Here is a 24193-nt window from a genome sequence, read left to right on the forward strand (position 1 = left end):
TAAAATGCCAAAAAAAAAAAAAAAAAAAATGAAGTTTACCATAGTCAAGACTCAAGTAGAGCCAAGAGGCTCAAGACAATGAAAAGTGGCAACAGAAAATTTTAAATTTTTATTGTTAAAAAAAAAGAAAATTTAAAATTTTTTCACTCACTCTGGTAGGCAATGATGCATTATGAACCGTCCGATAGGCACTAAGGCAAGTATTGTACGAGATCTTGGAGCCTCGACACAGTAAAGATTCCTTCTACTAGCCAAATACACAAATACAACAGCGTCGTTGAAATTATAATAAAAAAAATACCGTAAAGTGGGACCCACCACTGAACCAAACTGCAAGTCTGCAATTCCAAGTCCAAACACTCAAAAGTTCAAAATCAGCTCCTCTTCTTTTCCCACACACACACAGTCCATCTCCATATCAATTTCAAAAATGATTTAATAATAATAAAATCTCAGATGTCACTGCTATTGGTGAGGCAGTTATTATAGTGCTCATTTATTTAATTATTTACTTATAGGCGGGAATAAGGGTAAGTCGCTCGGTTTCAAAACATCCATTTCCTATCATTATATTTAGTATATTTATGCTGAATACCCATTAATTTGAATCAGAATTAGAAACCAGGCGATATTCTTTGGTTCGTGCCTAAATCAAAAGCTGTGAGGAAAAAAAGAAAAAAAGGTGGGGTTTTATTTTTTGCTTGAACTTCACAACTTCGAGTCCACCACTGTCTGTCACATGCGCTCTGAGTCCCTCTATTGCTTTTTTTTAAGAAAAATATCGCGATATTCGATAAATATTTATGTAAAGTAAAGTGAGAGCCAAGAAATTGTTCGTTGGTATTATTATTGTTATTCTTGTAATACCCAAACTGACATTCTACGGATTTGTCCAGAGTGATTTTCATTTATTATTATTATTATTTAAGAAAGGAAGCTTTTTCATTAATATAATTATTTATTTTGCTGTTCAAATCTTAAATATGGTTTGTGTAATTTTTTATTATATTTTTTAATGCCTGAAACCCATTTCTTTTCATTTAATACTGGTTTTGATTTGAATGAGACCCATTTGCTGTTACTGGTCTCCGATACTCAGTCAAAGGTATTACTGGTTCGAATATTATACTCAGCGAAGCGCATCTTATAATTATCACCATCAATCTCAGATCATCATTCATTTTCCTCATTCTTCTTCATCGTCCTCATCGAAAATTAAGAGCGCTTTTTTTATTATTTCATTTTTTAACCTTGGTGAGTCTTTAGTATCCGGATCTTTTTTTTTTTAATTTTCTTTTTCAAAAAACATTCTGTCGCTTAATTAGTTCTTTTTTCTTATTCTTACAGGCTACTGTTTCATTCATTCGACATTGTTGAAGATAAAGAAAACATTGTAAAAAAATTGGTCATTATTTCCGGTTGATTTCGCGGCTTTGGCGGTGTTATAAGAAATCACTGTTCACGGTTTTGTCGATAGGATTGTGGAGTTACGCCGATTCCTTCGAAAGGTAATGTACTGATTTGGGTTTCTTAAGCTATCTATTCAGAGCAGAGAAGATCTTTTTTCTTTTAATTGTTACTTATTTTAAATGAATATTGTATTTTGTGTATCACATGGCTTCTCATGGATTGCGTGTCTTCAGATGAATTGTTGACGTTGATTCGCTGGCTCTTAGCGTGTTCGACAATGGAGAAACGTAATTGGCTGTGGAAGAGGAAGTCGTCGGAGAAGAGTTCGGGTGAGACTGAAAGTTCTGGATCCATATCTTCTCACTCCGAGAGGTACTCCGATGAGCAGGTACGAAAGTGAACACTCACTCATCTAAATTGAATTAAAATATATATAATAATAAAAAAAATAAAAACAAAAAGGTTCGAAGCAAAATCTCACTTTTTTTTTTCTTCTTTTCATCTGCTTGTGGTCTCTCTTTTTCTGGGTTTGTTTTGCTTGGCATTCATGTAAGATCTAGACAAGGTCTTAATTTCTGTTTTAAGCTTTGCTTTGAAGATAAGTGTTAGTTGAAAAAACCGTCTGTTAATTTTGCACGCCTTTTTCTAGATGTCCCAGTTATGGGTCCTGAAGTTGTTTTTATATTCTTTTTCAAGAACAGAGCTGTACTGATAGCTTTACTTGGCATGATACGATAACTATCTAAGAGCTGAGAATAACTTTGGTTCTCGGTGAAATTTGTTAAGATACGATAACACATTCGTTGTTTACATTTAGCTCCTAAACGGGTGTATATTAATTTGATTTTGGTGTATAATACTGTAATTGAAAAAGTATCAACTGATTTAGTCATGAATCCATGGTGAGCTAGCTCAAGAAAAAATATAAAAGTTTGAATCTTTTGTAAGAATTTAAGAGTTCCTAATATGGTAATTTTCATTAAGACATTAAAGAAAAAATTAGATCTAAAAGAGCTGGCAGACCTAACCTTATGCATTTTTTTTTTCTTTTGAATAATTGAAGCAGGAGGCAATTAAGGGGTCTCCGGATCACAATACTCGGTCACCGGAAGTGTCCTCGAAAGCAGTAGCGAGGTCCGAAGTTATCGACGAAAGCTCTCCAAAAATAGACGACGCCAACGACACTGTGAAGATTCTCACAGAAAGACTATCGGCCGCGCTTGTAAATGTCAGTGCGAAAGAAGACTTGGTCAAACAACATGCCAAAGTTGCCGAAGAAGCTGTTGCAGGTAGAAATTGAAAGACTCTAAATCTCGTGAAATTCATTTTTTCGTTATATATTAGGCTCTATAAATACCATATACGTGCATGTGTTCTCTTAGGCTGGGAAAAAGCTGAAAACGAAGTGGCCATCTTAAAACAACAGCTCGAGAGCGTGTTGCAGCAGAAATTGGGACTCGAAGATCGGGTGAGCCATCTCGATGGAGCGCTCAAGGAATGTGTTAGGCAGCTGAGACTGGCGAGAGACGAGCAAGAGCAAAAAATTCACGATGCTCTGTCTTTGAAGACCCTCGAATGGGAGTCCACAAAGTGCATTCTCGAGAGCAAGCTTCTCGAGCTCCAAAACCAACCGGAATCTTCTTCCCGGGTCGACCCTGATATTCGCCTCAAGCTCGAGTTTTTGGAGAAAGAGAACTCGTCTCTGAGGCTCGAGATCCACGATCAGATGGAGGAGCTAGAAGTGAGGACGATCGAGAGGGATTTGAGCACCCAAGCGGCCGAGTCGGCGAGCAAGCAACACTTGGAAAGCATCAAGAAGGTCGCGAAGCTCGAGGCCGAGTGTCGGAGATTGAGAGCGACTGCTTCGAAATCACCCTCGAGTAATCACATGAATAGTTTGGATTCGATCAAACGCTCGGATTCATGGGCATCGGCTTTGGTTTCCGAGCTCGAGCAATTCAAGAATGAAAAAAGTGGTGGAAAAAAGAATATCCCGAACTCTTCGGTGGATATTAATCTGATGGACGATTTCCTTGAGATGGAGCGCTTTGCAGCGACCGAGACTAAGAGCAATTCCCTTGAATCCGAATCCGAAAGCGGAGTGAGTGTCTTGAGAGCTGAACTCGATACCATGACTCGTCGTACAGCTGAGCTGGAACAGAAATTGGCGAAGTTGGAGATGGAAAAGGCCGAACTAGAGGCTCGCGAATCGAAAGACGAAACACGTTTCTTGAGAGAAGAACTGGAAGCGAGTACATGCCGAACGGTCGAATTGGAAGACAAGTTGAAAAAATTAGAAAAATCGAAGGATGAGCTCGAGAATCGATCGAGGGATGTAGAAAATGATCTGAGAACGGAACTCGAAGCGGCGATTCGGCACGCAGATGAATTGCAAGAGATGTTGGAGAAGTTGGAAACGGAGAAAGCCGAGGTGGAGAACGGATCTCAAACTGTAGAAAACGGTTTGAGAAGCAAACTCGAGGCAATGATTCATAGGACGACGGAATTGGAAGGTCAACTAGAGAAGTTGGCGAACGAGAAGAAGGGATCGGAGGACGAGCTCAAGTGCAGAGAGAGCGTCTTGAGAACCGAGCTCGAAGCGGCGAACCAACGAACGGCCGAGCTGGAAGAAAAATTGGACGAGCTGAGAAGCGGAAGGGCTGAATTGGAATCAAAGTTGGAGAATCTCGAAATGGAAAAATCGGATTTGGAGGATAAATTGGAGAAATTGGAAACGGAAAAGGCCGAGCTCGAGGCTAACGAGTCCGAACGCGGAGAAAGCGTTCTGAGAGCCGAGCTCGCAATGACTCATCAGAAAGCCGAGCTGGAAGAGGAATTGGAAAAATTGGAATCAGAAAAAGCCGAGATTGAGGCTGCTCTGGCAGAGAGCCGAGAGCGAGCAGAGGCGTCGCAGCATCGGCTCGAGGAAGCCGAGCTGAAGATCGAAGAGCTGCGAAAAGAGCTGAGCACCGCGAGAAAATCGAAGGAGACGATCGAGTCTCAGCTCGTGAGTGTCGAGGCCGAAGCTCGGACCGTCTCGGCAAAGATGAGCCTCTTGGAAGAGGAGGTCCGGAGAGAGAGGGAATTGTCCAAGGAAATTGCCGCCAGGTGTCGAGAGCTAGAGGATGAGTTGTCGTCCATGGAGAGAGAGGAAGTCATAGTCCGGGCAAATTCTGGCCCCAACACCGAGATAAAGATCAAACAGGTTCGTTCCCCGACTTTACTTGCTTCCTAAGCTAACTCGCGAACGCCCATTATTTTCAAAATTTATTCATTTATTATAATTTTCTTTTGCAGGAGGATTTGGCTGTGGCCGCGGGGAAACTAGCCGAGTGTCAGAAAACCATAGCGTCTCTCGGGAATCAGCTTAAATCTCTGGCGACACTCGAGGATTTCCTTATCGATACGACAAATGTACCCGGGTTCTCTCAGAATCTGAATCCGAGAACCGGGGAACACTGGAGATTGCACTCGAACCAGACGTTTTCGCCGAAGAGAGATTTCGGTCCTTCGAAGATGGGCGATCAAAACACGTCTCCACTTCATTTGATCGTGAAAAGCCACGACGAGCCATCACCGCCTTCGTCGACCTCGTCAAGCTCTTCGACTTCAGCCATGGTGGTCTCGGGTGGGTTGGAGAAGAACCGGAACGGGTTTGCGAAGTTCTTCTCTAGGACTAAAAGCGGGATAAGGTTAGAGATCTAGGGAGAGGTGTTTTTTTATTTTTTATTTTAGTAGGTGTAAATGAAACAAAGATTTTAGAGTTTCTTCTCTATTCAGATTAGAAATCCGTTCATGCACTGCCCATTTAATTGGCGGTGGATTCAGTCTTTTGATTGAACTAGTATATCATCGGTGACGAGTATTGAATTGAAAGCCCGGTGACGCGCAAAGTGGATATATTTTCCTTTTATTTTATTTTTGTAAACGATGTTGGTATGTTTAACTGCCCTGGCGCTTAGTTTAAACTTTAAACTAAAGTGTACACTGAAATGCAACGTGACTGTTAAGTGTTTTTGGTCAAGCACTTTGGCTTTGGTACGGGTGCAGATTATTACAAGTAAAATTTCATATTTGAATCTAAAATGTTGGGTAACAAGTTTGAAAATAAAAATTTTATGATTCAACTAAAATAAAACTTTACTGAATAGAATAAATTAAAATAATATTTAATTATACTAAAAAAGCAATAATTAATCGTTTTTTTTTAAAATATATAGTCATTCCTACGTAGTTTTTTATTGTTGTAAATCTAGTTTCTATCTATTTTAAACTGAAAAATTGGTAGGTATAACAATTTTAATTGCTCGAGCCTTGAAACATAGAGCGAATCGCGACGATAAGCTTCAAGCGAGAAGAAGCAGGCTTTCTATTTTACGTGAATGATTATTCAATTTTTTTTTCGACTAAATTGAATCCTTATCACCCTGAGTTTACGGAACACAATGAAGCATCCAGTTTTAGTAATAAAATATTGTACATTAACTATTTACCAACATGTGTAGGTACTTATTCACCCATGTACTTCAATTGTCATATAAAGAAGAAATTTATCCACATTAAGTACTTTGCATAGCTTATCTAATAGATCACAAAACTTTATAATATTCCGAATTTTCATGACATGAGTGCTACATTTTTAAGATTCTAAGTCTGATCAAACATAATAATAACATCATGTAAATGTGCGCAGTTTAACAATATATAATCAAAGTCTGTCATAGATTACCACGAATTTCCACACACCACCGCAATTCACCACATTATGCCGCAGGCTGAATCACAGAAGACTAAAGTAAAAAAAAAAATGTTAAATCTAAACTCTTTTATCACATTACAGTTTGAAATATGTATAAAGTTTGATATAACAGGTTCAATAAACATATCCATTGCAATTTAGATATTCACGTCTAAAATCAATCGAGAATTGATGAACTAAGGGCAACCCCAACCCAATTTCTATATTTGGTGTTGTTTCAACACAACTTTTGTGTTGATTTAGCACCAAATTTTTTTCCAACTCCAATCACAACATCAAATTTCACACTAAAAATACTATTCATCATTATTATATTATTAAAATTATACAATCTCTTTATTAATAAATAGTTTAATAAATAATTATAATATTTATATTTTTTAATTAAGTGATTAAAATTATTTATTACTTACCAATATTAAAAAAAAACTAAAATAAATAAAATTATGTTATTGTTTTAGTTTTTATTTTATTTTGTGTGTTTAATTTAAACTTTGTAATCTATGTTTAAATTTTTATGTATTGTTATTTTGTTTTAATGTATTTTTGTAGTCAATTTATGAATTTTGGTATTTTATAAATATTTGTAAGGTTATATATATATGTAAAAAAAAAAAAAAAAAAAATTGCCGTGTGAACAGTGCCACGCCAAAAAAATTGCCGTGTGAACAGTGCCGCGCCAAATTTGGCGCGGCACTGTACAACACTGCAAATTTGGTGTTGGTTTTGCAGTGTGGTTGGAGGAAAAAAATCGGTATATTTGGTGTTTTAGAGTGTGGTTGGAGATGGCCTAAGTAACCTAGAATTTGTTAAACACGCGGATGTGATGTAGGACTACACAAGGCCGCTAGATAAATTTGTGCAGTGGTTCGGATTTTTTGCTTCTTGGTCGTTTAAGAGAGAGAGAGAGAGAGAGAGAGAGAGAGAGAGAGAGATAAGGGGAAGAATGAGATCAAGGATATTTTTGTCAAATAATATATATTTTTATATTTTAAACTAATATGTAATATTAATTGAAATTTCTACCTTACAATTATGGTTCTAAACTGACCCAAAATTTTTACAATTATGGTTCTAAACTGACCCAAAATTTAAACTTGAGTTCTTGGGCTGACGGTCCATTTTTCCTTTTGAAAATTCATAAAACTACATAGTTTATATAGTGATTTTTTTTTTCTTTTAATTTTTTAGTTTCATAGTAGGTGAACTCTATTTGTTAACTAAATAGCATCAAAGAATTTTTTTTTTTTTTTCATTCATTTGTTTCAAGTTAAAATCAAGTGGTTTAAAATTCAAATAAATGTTATATATTCATTCATTAAGTATATATATATATATATATATATATATATATATATATATATTTAAAATATAATTGTTATATGTATCAAATACATAGTATCTATTTGTTATATGATTTTATCGATATATTTATCGATAGTCGATATATCATCGATACATCGGTAGTCAGTATTAAAATCGTTATAAGATACTGGTCGATATATCCCTCGATACTCTCGATATATAAGTGAAATCAAAACATATTTTAATCCTTGTTTACAAACCGGCATACACATAATTGTGGAACCAAAGTACAAGTAACAATAGTCCAGTCCTGTATCAGAGTGATATAGTAGAAACCATGGACGTGGCGGTGCACCGACGGTGATTGCCACGAATACAATCCATGCAAATTGAGCACGCGTCATTCCGAGGAAGATTACATACGTGTAAAACGGCTCTGTCGCCACGTCGACTCTCTTGACCGTCAAGACTTATATGTCACTCACACTTCATATATAAGTGATATGACTAAACCCATACATTCTTTGTTTCTTTTTATTTCCATTAGAGAACACTGCGATGATGAACATTGTTTCTCTGTGCCTCTTAGCCAGCTCGATATTCGCCGCCGGACTGTGGTCCTCCCACAACGAAAAGGACGCCGACAACCTCATCGTGAAAGAAGGCCACCGCGTCGTGGTCGTCGAGTACAGCCCCGAAGGCCAGCCCAAGACCAAAGTCTCCTTCCAGCCGGAGTCCACCCACGACGGTGGCGGCGTCTCCGGCGAGGAGCCCCAGCACCGACGCGGCCCGAAGGAGCTCATCTGCGACGCCTACGGAAAATGCGTCCACAAGATGGCCGACGCCGTCGCCAAAACCAAGGACTCCGTCGCCGGAGCGTCTCACCGGGCGGAGGAGGCGGTGGCCGGAAAGGCGGAGGAGGCGTACGAGAAGGTGAAAGAGACGGCGACGGAGGCGAAAGCGATTCGAGATACGATGCTGGATGACGTGGCAACGAATGTGACCGGGCTCTTCTCGGGGCTGCGGCGAGCCACGGCGGGGAGCTCGGCCATGATTTCGTTGGGGAAGATGGTCTCGTCGGAAGCCCTGAACCCGCTCTCGGGCACGATCTACCTCTTGGCCTTCGCGGCCGCGTACGGCGGCGGAGTGTGGGTCACGTTCGTGCTGAGCCACGTGCTGTCACGCGCGCTTCCCGTGCAGCAATTCGCTGTGGTGCAGAGCAAGATCTTCCCCGTATACTTCCGGTGGATGGGAGTGATGGTGGGGACCACTCTCGTCTGGTACGCCATGGCGCACCGAATCTCGAGGGCCACCGAGCGCCTTCAGGTCTACAACCTCTCGGCGTCTCTGCTCTTGGTTCTCCTCAACGCCCTCTTCTTGGAGCCCAGAGCCAGTAAGGTACGTTTATTTGCTGACGTGTGTGTCTCGCACCGTAATTAACAATAATAATCATGTCGTTTGTTGGCAGGTAATGTTTGAGAAGATGAGGTTGGAGAAAGAGGAGGGAGGAGGGAGAGAGGAGCCTTCGGAATCCCAACCCGTCACGTCGGCCGAGAGAGCCAACGAGCAAGAGATGATTAGGAATCGGATTAGGGGACTAAGCAAGAGGCTTAAGAAGCTCAACACTTGGTCGGCTTTTGCTAACATCCTCTCTCTCATGTCCCTCTCATGGCACGTGTATTACCTCGCAGATCGTCTTCACCTCACCTTTTAATCAATCCGGTTTTTGTTTTTCTATATTTTTATTTTTATGGTTGCATTGTAAGTGTTTTTTTTTTTAACTGAAGGTTGTACCCATGGGCGTTTATGTTGTGTACATATTTTGTAATATGGGTCCAACCGCGTTTATAATTTTGGAGTTGATACTATATGTGTGTATATATATCTATGAACTTAATGTGTGATGTAATGATTCTTTCTTCACTTTCCTGAGAGCAAATTTTTTTCTTGAATTTTTAGTATGATTGTTCCTTAGAATTTGCTGAAAATTTTACACGTGTATCGTCCAAGCCATAGTTTGTAGTGGTGCACGCTATGCTTTCATCATATTTTAGTCTTGAATCAATTGTGTCTTACTGAGATCTCTCAGTAGAAAATGTATGATACTTTGTACTCTTGGATGCTACACTATACCTTATACCTAGTATAAAGCCTTGAGCTAGTATTTTCTAAAAGAACTATCAAAATTATTTTTATGTGAAATATATCAAATATAAACAGTGGAGTTTATATTATAGTAAAAAAAATTAATTACTCCTTCTCTAACAATGATTTCGGTGTCAATTATATCAAACAATAAGTATTATTGAACTTTAGTAATCAATATTCACAACGATAACTAGACCAAAGTCATTAATTAGTGAATTAATTTGATTTTTTTAATTATATAGAACCCTTTGGAATGTAAGATATTTTTCTCTAATTAACACTGTAGTAATATGTATTCTAACTTTAGAACCCATTTGCTCAAAAAAAAAAAAAAAAAAAAAAAAAACCTTTAGAACCCATTAGTTTAGTATTTGTATGTTTTATTTGGGTGTAGCATATGTATTTAATTAAGCTACCTATTATTAAAAGAAATTCATTTATATACTATTTTATATACTCGGCAACATTTTTTTTTCCTGTTGGTAATTTGGAGCTTAAAATGACATTTTTTTTTGAAGTCATACACAGGCCAGTATAGTAGGGAAAATTTCATAACTAATCTAAAACATGCGTCACTTTTTATATTTTACTAATATTTTCAAAACATTTCACTAATAACCATTTATCTTTTTTCCCGGATAAAAATACTCATGTTTCAAAAATTTAGTCAACAATTATTGATATTTAATAAACAATTATTGAAATGTGATCAACTATTAAAATCTGGCTGAAAGTTATTGAAATAACCGATTAATAGTTATTGAAATAACCGATTAATAGTTATTGAAATTGTTGATGTCGATTTTTACAACGATCAACAATAAAAAATAAATAAAAGAATGGATTTGCTAAGATATTATATTTCAGTGGGTTTCGAAGGACGTCGTATAAGAAGCGATAATAAGGCTGAAATTGTAATAATGTAAGAATATTAATGTAAATCTATTAATCTCGAAATGAGTTACAATAGGGGCGAGGTAACGAGCTCAACAAGGCGAGCTGGAGATCGTGAATATAAAAATACAAAATTGAATTAATTGGAAACTGAGGTGTAGAGCTTGCATGTGCGAAAATTGTCATCTCCTTCTCTATTTATAGACGAGATGGAACCTTCTGGCCGAAGACACGTATTCTTCGATCCACATTCCTCGCCCAACCTGAAATCGTCCGAGATCCGGTCTTCGCGGCGTGGTCTGCTCTTTGACTGACTGATCCTTCTGACCAGGGAGACGTGGTCGAGCTGGAATCCTTTGTCGAGCCAGGAAGTTTTGCTGGACTTGGGCCGATCTACCGAGAGCGAGCTAGGCCCATAAAAGATTTTGCGGGCCGATCTTTAAATGGATTATGGGCTTTTAGTCGGGCCAAAGCCCGTCTGAAATAATATTTAAATATTTGAATTTTTATACCCCCACAATTAGCCCCCAAATCTTTTCAAAATATCTCGAATATTTTAAAATATTTTTCACGGAGAATTCGAACTGCCTCGAATACGTATATGGAGGGAAATCAGATATTCGTGGACACGTCTTCATACGTGGCGTGACATGACCGTACTTCAAAGGTCAAAGTCGAAGAGTCAGGGAGTTTGTTGATATCTTTGCAGATATCAAGGAAATATCTTTGATTAGATTTGTCTCCGGAATCATTAGATTTTTTCGGGATTTTAGTTAATCAAGAAACATATAAATAAGCGTGCCGAAGAGTCATTTCTTCTTACTTATATTCTCGTCGTCCGCGGTTAAAAGGTAACTTTCTCTTATGAGTTTCTCTCTCTCTCCCTTAAACTCTCTCTAAGTTCTTCGATTTTGTTTAGACTTCGACCACTTCTTATCCTTAGTTCGACGAGCGAACTCAGGAAATTAAGTTCATAACTTTAAACACATCGCCCCTGAAAACCTTAGTTTTAGAATGTCGAGCTCAGGACTTCGTCCCTCAGGGTCTCAACCTTTAGGGAACGAAGACATACTGTTACCTTCTGCCGTGACCTCGACTGACCTTAGGAGAATCCGCGAAAAATATCAGATTCCCCCAGAAATAAGAATTCTTCTTCCTCCTCATGGGGCCACCGCCGACACCGTCGTGGAGGGTTTCTGTTGTATATACGAGATCTGGCTAGAGAAATGCGGATTGAGATTTCCAATTCATCATCTCCTGTTCGACTTCGTTCAGACCCTAGGGTTAACCTTGCCCCAGATGTGTCTGAACTTCGTCAGGATGATGATGGGCCTGATTGTTGTGGCTCATGAGGAAAAAGTCGAACTCTCGTTGATGGACTTGGTCCGTCTTTGTGTCGTTAAGGCGAATTCGAAACACGATCCGAAGTGTTTCTATCTCTCGAGGGCTGCAGGCAGGGGTGTGATCTCGGGCCTGCCTTCGAAGGATAAATATTGGGGAAGGCGATACTTTTACTTTGCCGTGAACGAGCACTCACTCGGGGATCGAGCTCGTTCTTTTTCCTCGAAGTGGGCGAGCTCGCCGAGTATGCACAGAAAATTAATTTATCATATTTTTTCTTTCTTTGATATTCACTATGTAGGTAGGTGAGATAAATTGACATTTATCTGTTATGTGTTTTTTTTTTTAGAAAAGATTAAGGCGCCATCTCAGGGAGCAGAGTTCGCCGAGAAACTTTCCATATTGCAGGAGGGCGAAGTAGAGTGATCAAACTTTACTTCTTACAGGTTCATCTCGGCCAAGCTTTGGCCTCAACCCCCAGCTTTTTCAGAAGATTTTGAAGAAGGTTAGTTTGATTGTTTCGACTGGGATGATCCTTTTGAGGTCCGGATCCGAGGTAGATGCCAAGGCAGTCAATGCGTCGGCCGAAGTATTCTCACCCCGAGGAATCCTAGTCAGGGAGAATTCTTCGAATTGTTTCGTGAGATCTTTTACGACTTTCAGGTAAGCTTCCATTCGCTCGTCCCTAGCCTCGTATTCTCCGGAGTATTGGTTTTCCACGAGTTGAGAATCGCAGAAAGCTTCCACTTTCTTTGATCCAACTGCGGTAGCTAACCTAAGTCCGGTGATTAGTGCTTCGTATTCGGCTTCGTTGTTTGATGCGATGAAGTCGAGCCTGAACGATTGTTCTATGGTCTCACCGTAGGGGGACGTCAGGTGTATTCCCACTCCTGCCCCTTGCTTCGATGACGCCCCATCCACTTTAAGTGTCCAGGTGTTTTCGACTTCGGTCACAGTGGGATTTTCCCTCGGGAGTTCGATGATGAAATCCGCTAAAACTTGCGATTTTGCGGATGTCTTTACTTGGTACTCAATATCCTATTCGCTCAGCTCCACGGCCCACTTAGTTAATCTTCCTGATTGATTAGAGCTATGTAGGAAACTTCTGAGCGGATGTGATGTCATTACTATTATGGTGTGAGATTGGAAGTATGGTCGAAGTTTTCGCGCGACGGAAACGACGACCAAGTCCAACTTCTCCATAATAGGATATCGGGTTTCAGCATCGACTAACGACTTGCTTGTATAAAAGATTGGTCGTTGGTCCCCTTGCTCCTCTTTGACGAGTACTCCACTAACTGCCGCTTGAGACACTGCGACGTATAGATAGAGTGGCTCCCCCGCAACGGATTTTGCCAAGATTGGGGGCGTCAATAGATACTTTTTCAATTTTTTGAACGCCTCTTCGCATTTGTCGTCCCATTCGAGCTTCTTGTTTCCTTTAAGGAGCCGGTAGAAAGGAAGACATTTATCTGTGGACCGAGAAATGAAGCGGTTGAGGGCAGTGATGCGTCCTGTCAACCTTTGGACTTCACGCCTATTACGGGGTGAAGGCATTTCTCGCAAGGTGTGTAATTGATCCGGGTTAGCCTCAATTCCTCGTTGGGTAACTAAATACTCAAGGAACTTACCGGATGATACTCCGAATGAACATTTGGTGGGATTGAGTTTCATTTAATACTTATTCAGTACCTCGAAACATTCCTCCAAATGTCCTACGTGGTCGTTCTTCCTTAGAGATTTAACCAGCATATCGACCGATATACACTTCCATCGTTTTCCCTATCTTTTCTTTGAACATTTCATTGACTAACCTTTGATAGATGGCGCCAGCGTTCTTTAGTCCAAAGGGCATGACCTTATAGCAATACGTGCCTCGGTCGGTGATGAAAGCTGTTTTTTCTTGGTCGTCCGGATGCATCAGGATTTGGTTATATCCTGAGAATGCGTCCATGAATGAAAGGATTTTATGCCCCGCGGTCGCTTCGACTAGCTGGTCGATGTGAGGCAGCGGGAAGATGTCTTTAGGGCATGCTTTATTTAGATCGGTGAAATCGACGCATACCCTCCATTTCCCATTTTTTTTCTTTACGACAACGGTGTTTGCCAGCCAATCCGGGTATTTCACCTCGCGGATTGAATCTGCACTGAGCAATCTTTCGACCTCGTCGTTGACCATCCGTGCTCTGTCGGGACCGAGCTTTCATCTTTTTTGTTTTACCGGTTTAAAGCTGAGGTCAACATTGAGTTGGTGAGACGTAATGTCGATGCTTATTCCCGGCATATCTTCGGTTGACCAGGCGAAGGAGGATTTATTTCGTTTTAAGAAGCAAATTAGTTCTCGCCGGATACTACTACTGAGCTTGGTCCTGATTCCGACGCACTTGGAAGGATCGGAGCCATCGAGCTGTACTTGGATCGTTATTTCGGTACTTGGTGCATCAAGGGAGTCGGGTTCTTTTAGCGTAGAGACGCCCTCGTCCGACTCCACGTTCATTAATTGCTATTGTTCTTCTTCACTTGTTTTAGCGCAATGTTTGTGGCTAGTGAGATAGCAGCTGCGGGAGGTCGCCTGATTACCTCGGATCTCTTTTATCCCCTCAGACGTAGGGAAGCCAATACATTGATGAAAGGTTGAAGGCACATCCCTCATCCTATGTATCAACGGTCTTCCCAAGATAATATTGTATGGGGAGAGACAGTCTAGTACTTGGAGTTCTACTATTTTATTGATTCCATGTGTTTTTACGGGCAACCTGATCGTTCCTAAGGACGGGGTAGTGGACCCATTGAAGCCTGTCAAATGGGTTTGTTCCCTTTCCATCTCGTCTTCGTTGATTCCCATCCTGGCCAGGGTATCTTTGAAGATAAGATCTACAGAGCTACCTCCATCGATTAGAACTCTCGCGACCTCGCAGTTAGACACGTCGATCGTGATTACGAGTGCGTCGTCATGCGGTTCAGTTGTCCCTATTGCTTCTTTTTCGGAGAACGATATTTGAACATCTTGTTCTAATCTGATTTTAGTGGTTTGGTTACTTAACCGACGTTGATGTGTTTTGATAGAGTTAACCGTTTCGTTGCAAAACTTTGAGCCGCCTATTATGAAGTCAACCCTGTGTTTTGCGACAGTCGGCGGGGAGTTTGGTTCCCCTTCCTCATCGGGTCTCGCTCTCTTGGGGGAGGGGTTGCCCATTCCCCTGTTGTTGTTATTGAAGGCCTTCTTCTTTGGCGGGGGTCCTAGATCAACATCTTTTAGTTCCCCCTTTGCATATTTCTCGGCTAAGGCCTTACGCATGGTCTCACAATTAACTGTGTCGTGGCCGTTAGCCTTGTGGAAACTGCAATACGCATTGGGGTCCCGTGTCCATATTTTTGCCTGGGGACATCCCTCCTTAATGTCATCACCGACATTGAACGTATAATTAGGAGGGAGGTGTTGCTTTTTGGTGTGAGGTGTGGCGTCGTGGGGATTAATCCTGCGAGGGTTATTCCCAGCATTTGCGGGCCTCACCCAAGTATTGGAGGGTGGTTTCTTTTCTGTCGCGCGTTGCCTCTCGTAGGAAGTGAGTTATTCTTCGGCCTTTGCGTAATTCGCGGCTTTGTGAATTGCATCCTTTAGTGTGAGGGGGCGGTTAACGGTCATCTCCAATTTCAGCTTTGAGTTGTGCCTTAAATCGTTCCTTAGAGAGGTTATGGCAGATTTGTGGCATACGTTAGAGATTTTCGAGAGTACGTCCTTGTAACGGATCATGAAATCCTTTAAGAATTCGTTCTCTCTCTGCTGGATCCCCCATAAGTCTGCTATGGTCAGATCGTCCTCCACGAATATCGAATAGTGTTTCAGGAATGCAGCCGATAGCTTATCGAAACCATCAATGGAGTTTGGTTCGAGTTTGGAGAACCACTCTAAGGCGGGTCCGAACAAGCTTTCAGCGAATAGTTGGCAGTATCTTGCCTCTAATTCTCTCTCAGCGAGCATAACCCGTCCCATTGCCACTTTGAAGGACAATATAAAAGCTTTCGGACTTGAAGTGCCACTGTATCGTGGAAGGCAAACCTTTCCGGTATCTCCCAGTTGCACTTCAGTGATATTTCTGACGAAAGGAGTTCGCCTTGTTTCTTCAACGAGACGATCTATCTCGGGAGCCGAGCTGGTCGTAGAATGAAATTCTGAACGGATAGCTCTCAGCTCGACCGTTATAGATTCCTTGAACCTGTCCAACTCGGTCATACTAGGTTCGCCACCACGAAAGAGACGAGGTCCCGTTTGTGCCGGATTGACCGCTGTTGCACTTATCGGGCTATGACGGGTCTGATTCCTCCCGCCAAAACGCTGAGGGATGAATGTTTGATAGGTCGCTGGAGGGCGAGGTCCCGAATCAGTTGGGAAAGATCCGGACAGTGCTCCCCCGAGCGGAGGCGGAGGGAGTCCGGAGGGATCGATCGTGACTTCCGTCGCGACTTCGCCAGCAGTCCCCCCAAGCTGAAAGCTTGTGATGGGAGACTGATCTGTTCCTCAGGTGACCTGTATCGCGGAGAAATCCAGACGGACTCCGGGAGGGATAGCTCGGTTTGTTTGCGCAACCGAGGTTGCTTGGCGAGCTGACTCAGAGGCGGTCATATCTCCGGATCCCACTTGAGGATCCGGGGTGTTTTGAGGAGTCGAGAGGGTATTCAACCGGTCGTTAAGAGCACGGTTGGTCTCAGCTTGCTCGTCTATTTTTTTGGTCAGCATGTCCAGGATTGCCCTGATTCCCGGAGGGATCTCCTCTCCAGATTCGTAATGAGTCGGAGTGGAAGACATGGTAAAGGATTGCTTTTACGAACTGCTTCTTTCGAGGTTGGTCTTTATGAGCTTTCCCACAGACGGCGCCAAATTGTTGATGTCGATTTTTACAACGATCAACAATAAAAAATAAATAAAAGAATGGATTTGCTAAGATATTATATTTCAGTGGGTTTCGAAGGACGTCGTATAAGAAGCGATAATAAGGCTGAAATTGTAATAAATTAAGAATATTAATGTAAATCTATTAATATCGAAATGAGTTACAAGAGGGGCGAGGTAACGAGCTCAACAAGGCGAGCTGGAGATCGTGAATATAAAATTAAAAGTTGAATTAATTGGAAACTGAGGTGTAGAGCTTGCATGTGCGAAAATTGTCGTCTCCTTCTCTATTTATAGACGAGATGGAACATTCTGGCCGAAGACACGTGTTCTTCGATCCACATTTCTCGCCCAAGCTGAAATAGTCCGAGATCCGGTCTTCGCGGCGTGGTCTGCTCTTTGACTGACCGATCCTTCTAACCAGGGAGACGTGGTCGAGCTGGAATCCTTTGTCGAGCCAGGAAGTTTTGCTGGACTTGGGCCGATCTACCGAGAGCGAGCTAGGCCCATAAAAGATTTTGCGGGCCGGTCTTTAAATGGATTATGGGCTTTTAGTCGGGCCAAAGCCCGTCCGAAATAATATTTAAATATTTGAATTTTTATACCCCACAGAAATATAGTCTATAATTATTGAAATATGATTAGTACTGTTATTGAAATCTGGTCAACAATTATTAAAATCTGATAAACTGTTATTGAAATATAGTTAATATTATTGAAATCTGATTAATTGTTATTGAAAACAATAATTTATTAAAATTAGAAGATTCAGCGACTAATATTGAAAAAAAAGGTTACGAAAACGGTTATTTTTCTACTATTTTCACGCTGGTATATGCATGACTTGATCATCCCGATGTCATGCATCTTCTTGATAAACTAGTTGAAAAAACGCGCTACGCGCGAGTCAGCAATATTTAAAAAAAAAAAAAAAAAGTAAAATAAAGTAAGTTTAGACTTTTAATTGTATTAAATATAATATACATAAAAAAATTATACAAAATATATTGATAACAGAGGGAGGAAAGAAATTAATATACATACAAAAATTATACAAAATATATTTATGAAAGAAGGAAAAAAAAATTCAAAATCGGAAGTAAAAAAAGAATCAAAACCGGAAGGGAAAAAAAAATGGTTCCACGTGTCGCTGCCTACCGGCACCAGAATTCAAGTTGAAATAAAAATATATACAAAATATATTGATGAGAGAGAGGAAAAAAATTAAAGGTCGGGAAAAAAATAAACGATAACAAATGTTATTGATATAGTATAATATAGTATTAGTATTATGATTATAATATACATAAAAAAAACATACAAAATATATTGATGTTTGGAAGGGAAAAAAAATCAAAATTGGAAAGCAAAAAAAAAAAATCAAAATCGGAAGTAAAAAAAAAATCAAAATTGGAAGGAAAAAAAATGGCTTCAACGTGTCGCTGCCTGGCGGACCAAGATTCAAGTTCGGAAAAAAATAAATGATAATATATGTTATTGATATAGTATAATATATTATTAATAATTATGATTATAATATACATAAAAAATATAAAAAAAAATCAAATTGGAAAGAAAAAAATCAAAATCGGAAGTAAAAAAAAATCAAAATCGGAAGGGAAAAAAATGGATTCCACGTGTCGTTGCCTGGCGGCACCAGGATTCAAGTTGAAATAAAAATATATACAAAATATATTGATGAGAGAGGGGAAAAAAATTAAAGATCGGGAAAAAAATGATAATATATGTTATTGATATAGTATTGGTAATTATGATTATAATATACATAAAAAAATTATACAAAATATATTGATATTTGGGAGGGAAAAAAAATTCAAAATTGAAAAAAAAAAAAATCCACGTGTTACCTCTTGGAGGCGCCACGTGGCGGCACCAGGATAAAAGTTAGAGAGGCATTGTCTCTTATTAACTATGTTATGGATTAATTTCATGATACACATTTCAAAAAGCAACCTGTCCAAAACTCGCTCATGAATGGCAATCAAATCTAAAACACGTCATCCACAATAACTGACCCGAGATTCTCAATAATTTCTCTAATATGTATAGATATTTAATTATATATTACGCAAGCCACGAGTAGAAATTCGCCATATCACCAAGGGATACGAACCAAAATACAACAGCAAAGTGTAATGTGAAATGTGCATGACACTCCTTAATCATATGTACATAAAGAAAAGAAAAAAAGAAAGAAAAAACGAACAAACATGGCAAATTAGCCATATTTTTCCGCACCGGAGACCAATTCCAAACCTACGAAATATGAAGTCCCTTGATAACGGCCGCCTCGAACTTCCTCAGGTGAAGTCAGAAGTGGTCAACGGATCCGTTGACCACAAGAACCGTCCGGCGTCGCGGTTCGGCTCCGGCGGCTGGAGATCAGCAGCTTTCATAATCGGTAAAAATTACATGCATGCATATAAATGTTGCTATATGTACTACATTACGTCCATAAATAATGATGTGTTCATATATATACATACACACACATATAGACGTTGAGATAGCGGAGAGGTTTGCGTACTTTGGGATCGGATCGAGCCTGATAAGTTATCTGACGGGGCCGCTGGACAATCCACGGCGTCGGCGGCGGCGAGCGTCAACGCGTGGGCCGGCGCGGGGTCGCTGCTTCCATTTCTCGGAGCTTTTCTCGCTGACGCTTTTCTCGGTCGCTACCGGGCTATTCTCGCCGCCTCCGGCCTCTATATTCTGGTAATAATATTCCACTCTGCTGAACAAAGACGAGTTGACTTTTTCGCTTTTATTTGGTTTTTGGTTCTTAGGATATGATCATGGGCCCACTTGCTTCCTTTTATTTTTTTAAACTATTTTTGTTTTGTTTTGTTTTGTTTTTGGGAAATGTGACAACGCTCTACATGGGAGGATTTGTTCTTAATTAAGCAAAATTATCATTAGAGAACAACACATATAAGGAAAAACAATCACCATCTAGATTGTACTCTAATATTTATATAAACAGCTATATATTGACTCAAAATGAGCTTTATATATCATATCAGTGGTGGAGAGGTTTCGGTTTTACTCTATTTTCCTCTTATCAATGGTATATATCATATCGAATGTTTATATACCATTCGACTCTTGTTACACCATACTATTTATTGATTAATGAAATTAACCCAAGTTATTTTTTTTTTTATTGTATGAACGGATAAAACACCGTGAAACGCCGCCAAATTTAATTTGCCCACTTTTCATTTGACACCACTCTCCCTATATGGCGAAACTTTGTTTATTTAAACTTACGAATTTTCATCAATTTTTAAATAAATTTCCATAAAAAACATCTGGGAATTTATAGTGCTAACATCTGGGAATTCATAAAAAACTGCTAGGCCACGGTATCCTTCTCGCCGCGGCGGAGTATATTTCCAGCCGCGGCGACATAATCTCGCCGCGGCGAGAGATGACCATCGCCGCGGCGACTGTATTCTACAACGCTTATAAAAAGCATTGTAGAATGCTTCGCCGCGGCGAGGTCCATCCTTCTACAACGCTTTGAACTTGCGTTGTAGAAAGTTTTCGCCGCGGCGAAAATCACATGGTGCCGCGGCGATGGTTCTACAACGGATAGTGTTAACGTTGTGGGAAATCTGAAATTTAAGTTCTTCTACAACGCTTTACAAAAGCGTTGTAGAATCACCCAGATTCTACAACGCTTATCCAAAAGCGTTGTAGAAACACTTGGATTCTACAACGCTTAGTCATAAGTGTTGTAGAAACACTAAGTTTCTACAACGCTTATGTTAAGCGTTGTAGAATCCCTAGTTTCTACAACGCTTATGTTAAGCGTTGTAGAAAGTGAGTTGTATAATCCAACATTTGTAGTAGTGGCTGTTTTTAAAATAACAAAATTTAGCATAAATGTCAACGAAAACTAAAAATTTCATAAATTTCGACAAGATTTCTAAATTGGCACTTTTGATTTATTATTAGATTTCCGTGGACACTCTAATCAATCGTATTTTAAACCTTACTTGGATCTATAACTCTAATTTTTTTTTTTTTTTCAAATGTTAGGCACTAGGTGTGTTAACTCTATCGGCACTTTGGCTATCGGTGGCTGGTTCGGGGTGCAAAAATGACAAGAAGAATACAACACATTGCTCTCCTCCAATTTCCCAAATAGTCATATTCTTCTCTTCCTTGTATCTCGTAGCGATCGCACAAGCCATGCACACAGGCCTTTGAGGGCGATCAGTTCGACAACAATAATCACCCGATGGAGGCCAAGGAAAAACGATCATCCTTTAATTGGTGGTACTTTGGTGTTTGCGTGGGAGGTTTGGTCACCACCTTCGTTGCTAGTTTCATCCAAGAGAATCTCAGTTGGGCTCTCGGGTTCGGAATTTCCATGTGTTGCCATGGTTTTTGCGCTGATCGTTTTTGTGCTCGGAACAAGGACTTATAGGTATTCCGTTTCTACAGATGAAAAGGGTCCGTTTGTGCGGATTGGTGGAGTGTTTGTCGGGGCGTTTAAGAACCGACGAGCTACTTTGCCATCACCGGTCGTTCAAAATCGAAGCTATTGTCAATTCAAGTAAGGAACTTAGTATCTCACCTCTTTTTTCTTTCTTGTAAAGAAGAGAAATTTCACGATACAGCTACCTCCTTTGAATTTCGAATAAAATGTGTAGAAATATAGAGAGGAAAAAATGGAGAAATATTTTCTACTTGTTATATTATATGAGAGGAGAACCTCTCTTTATATAAGGAGGAAACGAATAAACAATTATATTTGTGCATTGGAACAATTAAGACATTCTAGGAAATATACAAACATGAGAAAATGAAAATGCAACTTCCAATGAGATATTATAACGTCCAAGAGATAGTGTAACTTCCAATGAGATGATGTGTTTTCAACCAAATGCCATTAACTTCAGTTATTTATTGATTTATTATTATGAACTTTATTTTAATCTCGATCTCTTTATTTATCTTATTTTATCTCTTCCAAATGTGTAATAAACACATTCAAAATTCATATTTTAGTGAAATGAGCTAAAATTATTATTTTTTAAATATAAATTGCTATATAAAATGTCCATTTGAAGTTTCTCCTCGGAAATTCAAAGGATGCTTGTAATCAATTTAGATATTTAGCCTTTTGCTAAAACACAAAATAAATTAAAAATGTATATAAATTCCGGATAACAATGGCTTTATTTTCCGACTTCAATAAAGAAAAAAAAATACTCACTCTTAGCTATTCTAATTTACACGACAGCAAAAGTTTTCAAATTATTAATTATAGATTGTCTAAATTATTATTTTCGTGTGGTTTTCTAGTGAATCCTATTTTTTTTTCTCCCAAACTGTTTCCGTGATCTCCAAAATTTACAGTAAACGAATTTGAGTCTTCATAAGCATACTTTTATAAAAGGTCACATATACTGATCGCTTATTCAAAATTCCATCTAAAACTCATACGAAAATCTCACATGTACATAAATTTTCAAAGACTTAGAAAAAAAAAACAAGAGAAAGTTACAAACTAGCTAGTATACTATCCGTTAATATATCCTCATGCATATCTGATCATGCAGATTCCTCAACAAAGCGACGGTAACCACCGGAAACGAACCCAAGGAAAGCAATCGAGTCTGCACCAAAGCCGAGGTAGAAGAAGCCAAAGCCGTACTCCCGATCTGGGCCACGTGCCTGATCTACGGAGTCACGTTTGCTCAGTCAGCCACGTTCTTCACAAAGCAAGGCGCGACGATGAACCGAACCCTCTTCTCCAGGTTCAAGATTCCGGCGGCCTCGCTCCAGTGCTTCCTCGCCCTCTCCATCATCACCACTGTCCCGATCTACGACCGCGTCTTAGTCCCTCTCGCCCGAAAGTTCACCGGAAGACAATCCGGCATCACGATGCTCCAGAGAATCGGGACCGGAATCTTCATCTCCGTGTTCGTGATGGCGGCCTCGACTCTGGTCGAGGCCCGGCGGCTCAGGAGCGCCGAGCCGATGAGCGTGTGGTGGCTCGTTCCGTAGTACGTCATGATCGGAGTCGCTGACGTGTTGACGATGGTGGGTCTGCAAGAGTTCTTCTACGACCAAGTTCCGACGGAGCTCAGAAGCGTTGGCCTCGCGCTGTACCTCAGCGTTCTTGGGGTTGGGAATTTCTTGAGCAGCTCTCTCGTTTCGGACATTGATAAATTCACGGATGGGGATGGGACAAATAACTGGTTCGCTGATGATTTGAATAGAGGTCATCTTGACTATTTTTATTGGCTGCTTTCTGGGCTTAGTGCACTGGGTTTTCTTTCCTTTTGTATTTTGCAAGGTCTTACGTTTATAATAGGAGATAAATGTTTTTAGTACTAATCACTTGTATCTTATTTTCTTCTACCTCACAACAGTCCATTAGATTGTAACATATGCATACGTTAAAAGCTTTATATATGATGCGTATGTGAGTCTAAGCCTGATTTGATGGAGCAAAGCCATTGATTACCATCCATTGATTGTGGAGGAGTTATTTGAAGTTATTGTTGTTACATTTTTGTTTGTTTTTACTATAAATAGGCTGCTGATTGTAAACATTTCAACACCACCAGAATTGTATTTTCTCTTCAAAGTAATACAAAGAAAATTTCCCCAACTTTGTTTTCAAATTTGTTCTTTTCCTTTCTTCATTTTTGTTCTACAAAGATCCATTCAATTGGTACCAACATTTGGTATCAGAGCAAGATGCCGAAGGACGCGTTGTCACCGAGCAAAGCTATCAGAGGAGATATGGTGGCAACGAAGAGAAGGAAACGTGACACTCAATTATCTGTTACTCACGAAGAGTAACTACTCGGTGTGGGCGTTGAAGATGCGTGTGAACTTACAGGAGCAAGGAGTGTGGGACGCCATGGAGCTCGACGAGGTCGAAGAGCGCAAGGATAGAATGGCTCTCGTTGCCATCTATCAAGCGCGTCCGGAGGACGTTCTGCTCATGGTGGCAGAGAAGGATTCCTCCAAGCAAGTATGAGAGACAGTAAAGACGATGCACGTTGGCATGGAGCAAGTCAAGGAGGCGAAAGTGAAAACTTTGAGGACTCACTTCGAGGCAATCCGCATGAAAGGCGGAGAGTTGGTGGACGGTTTCGCCATGAAATTGACATCCATTGTGACAGGTATCCGCTCATTGGGAGATAAGGTGGAGGAGATTTCCGTCGTCAAGAAGTTCCTACGAGCCTTGCCACAAAAAAAACATGCAGATCGTCATTGCGATCGAGCAATTCGGTGACCTAAAAAACATGACCATTGAGGAGTCGTCGGTCGCCATAAGGTCCACGAGGAGAGACTTCGTGGTTACGGTGACCGAGAGGAGGAGAAGCAGCTCTAGCCCACGCATGCAGAATGGATGTCGCGAATGAAGAAAAACGGAGACGCTAATTTTTCTTCCA

At 40.1% G+C, this 24193-nt stretch overlaps 3 protein-coding genes and 1 pseudogene across 7 annotated transcripts; 3 read left to right on the forward strand and 1 right to left on the reverse strand.

Moving 5' to 3' along the window:
* The first annotated feature begins 374 nt into the window (after positions 1-374).
* Positions 375-5303, forward strand: LOC149391141 (filament-like plant protein). Of its 5 annotated transcripts, none has more exons than XM_089619489.1 (7): positions 375-530; positions 613-682; positions 1348-1508; positions 1644-1798; positions 2474-2699; positions 2793-4615; positions 4708-5303. In XM_089619489.1, exons 4-7 carry the CDS (start codon positions 1688-1690, stop codon positions 5113-5115), a joined length of 2568 nt encoding a protein of 855 aa, XP_089475615.1. In that variant the 5' UTR covers positions 375-530; positions 613-682; positions 1348-1508; positions 1644-1687; the 3' UTR covers positions 5116-5303. The 5 variants fall into 5 exon arrangements, with proteins under 5 accessions (XP_089475615.1, XP_089475619.1, XP_089475617.1 ...); XM_089619493.1 differs by having other exon boundaries at positions 2477-2699; XM_089619491.1 differs by lacking the exon at positions 375-530 and having other exon boundaries at positions 578-682.
* Positions 5304-8002: 2699 nt separating this feature from the next.
* LOC149391142 (Late embryogenesis abundant protein (LEA) family protein) lies at positions 8003-9401 on the forward strand. The gene is made up of 2 exons (XM_089620796.1): positions 8003-8872; positions 8943-9401. Exons 1-2 carry the CDS (start codon positions 8033-8035, stop codon positions 9186-9188), a joined length of 1086 nt encoding a protein of 361 aa, XP_089476922.1. The 5' UTR covers positions 8003-8032; the 3' UTR covers positions 9189-9401.
* A 4959-nt stretch (positions 9402-14360) lies between these two features.
* LOC149391143 (uncharacterized) lies at positions 14361-15155 on the reverse strand. Its single transcript, XM_089619937.1, has one exon. It carries the CDS (start codon positions 15153-15155, stop codon positions 14361-14363), a length of 795 nt encoding a protein of 264 aa, XP_089476063.1.
* A 3879-nt stretch (positions 15156-19034) lies between these two features.
* On the forward strand, positions 19035-23107 carry LOC149391144 (protein NRT1/ PTR FAMILY 5.10-like; annotated as a pseudogene).
* Positions 23108-24193: the final 1086 nt, after the last annotated feature.

The sequence above is a fragment of the Urtica dioica genome, chromosome 7 (genome assembly GCF_054948205.1).
Source record: "Urtica dioica subsp. dioica isolate 48M chromosome 7, U.dioica_male_clone48M_v1_H2, whole genome shotgun sequence".
Lineage (NCBI taxonomy): Eukaryota > Viridiplantae > Streptophyta > Magnoliopsida > Rosales > Urticaceae > Urtica > Urtica dioica.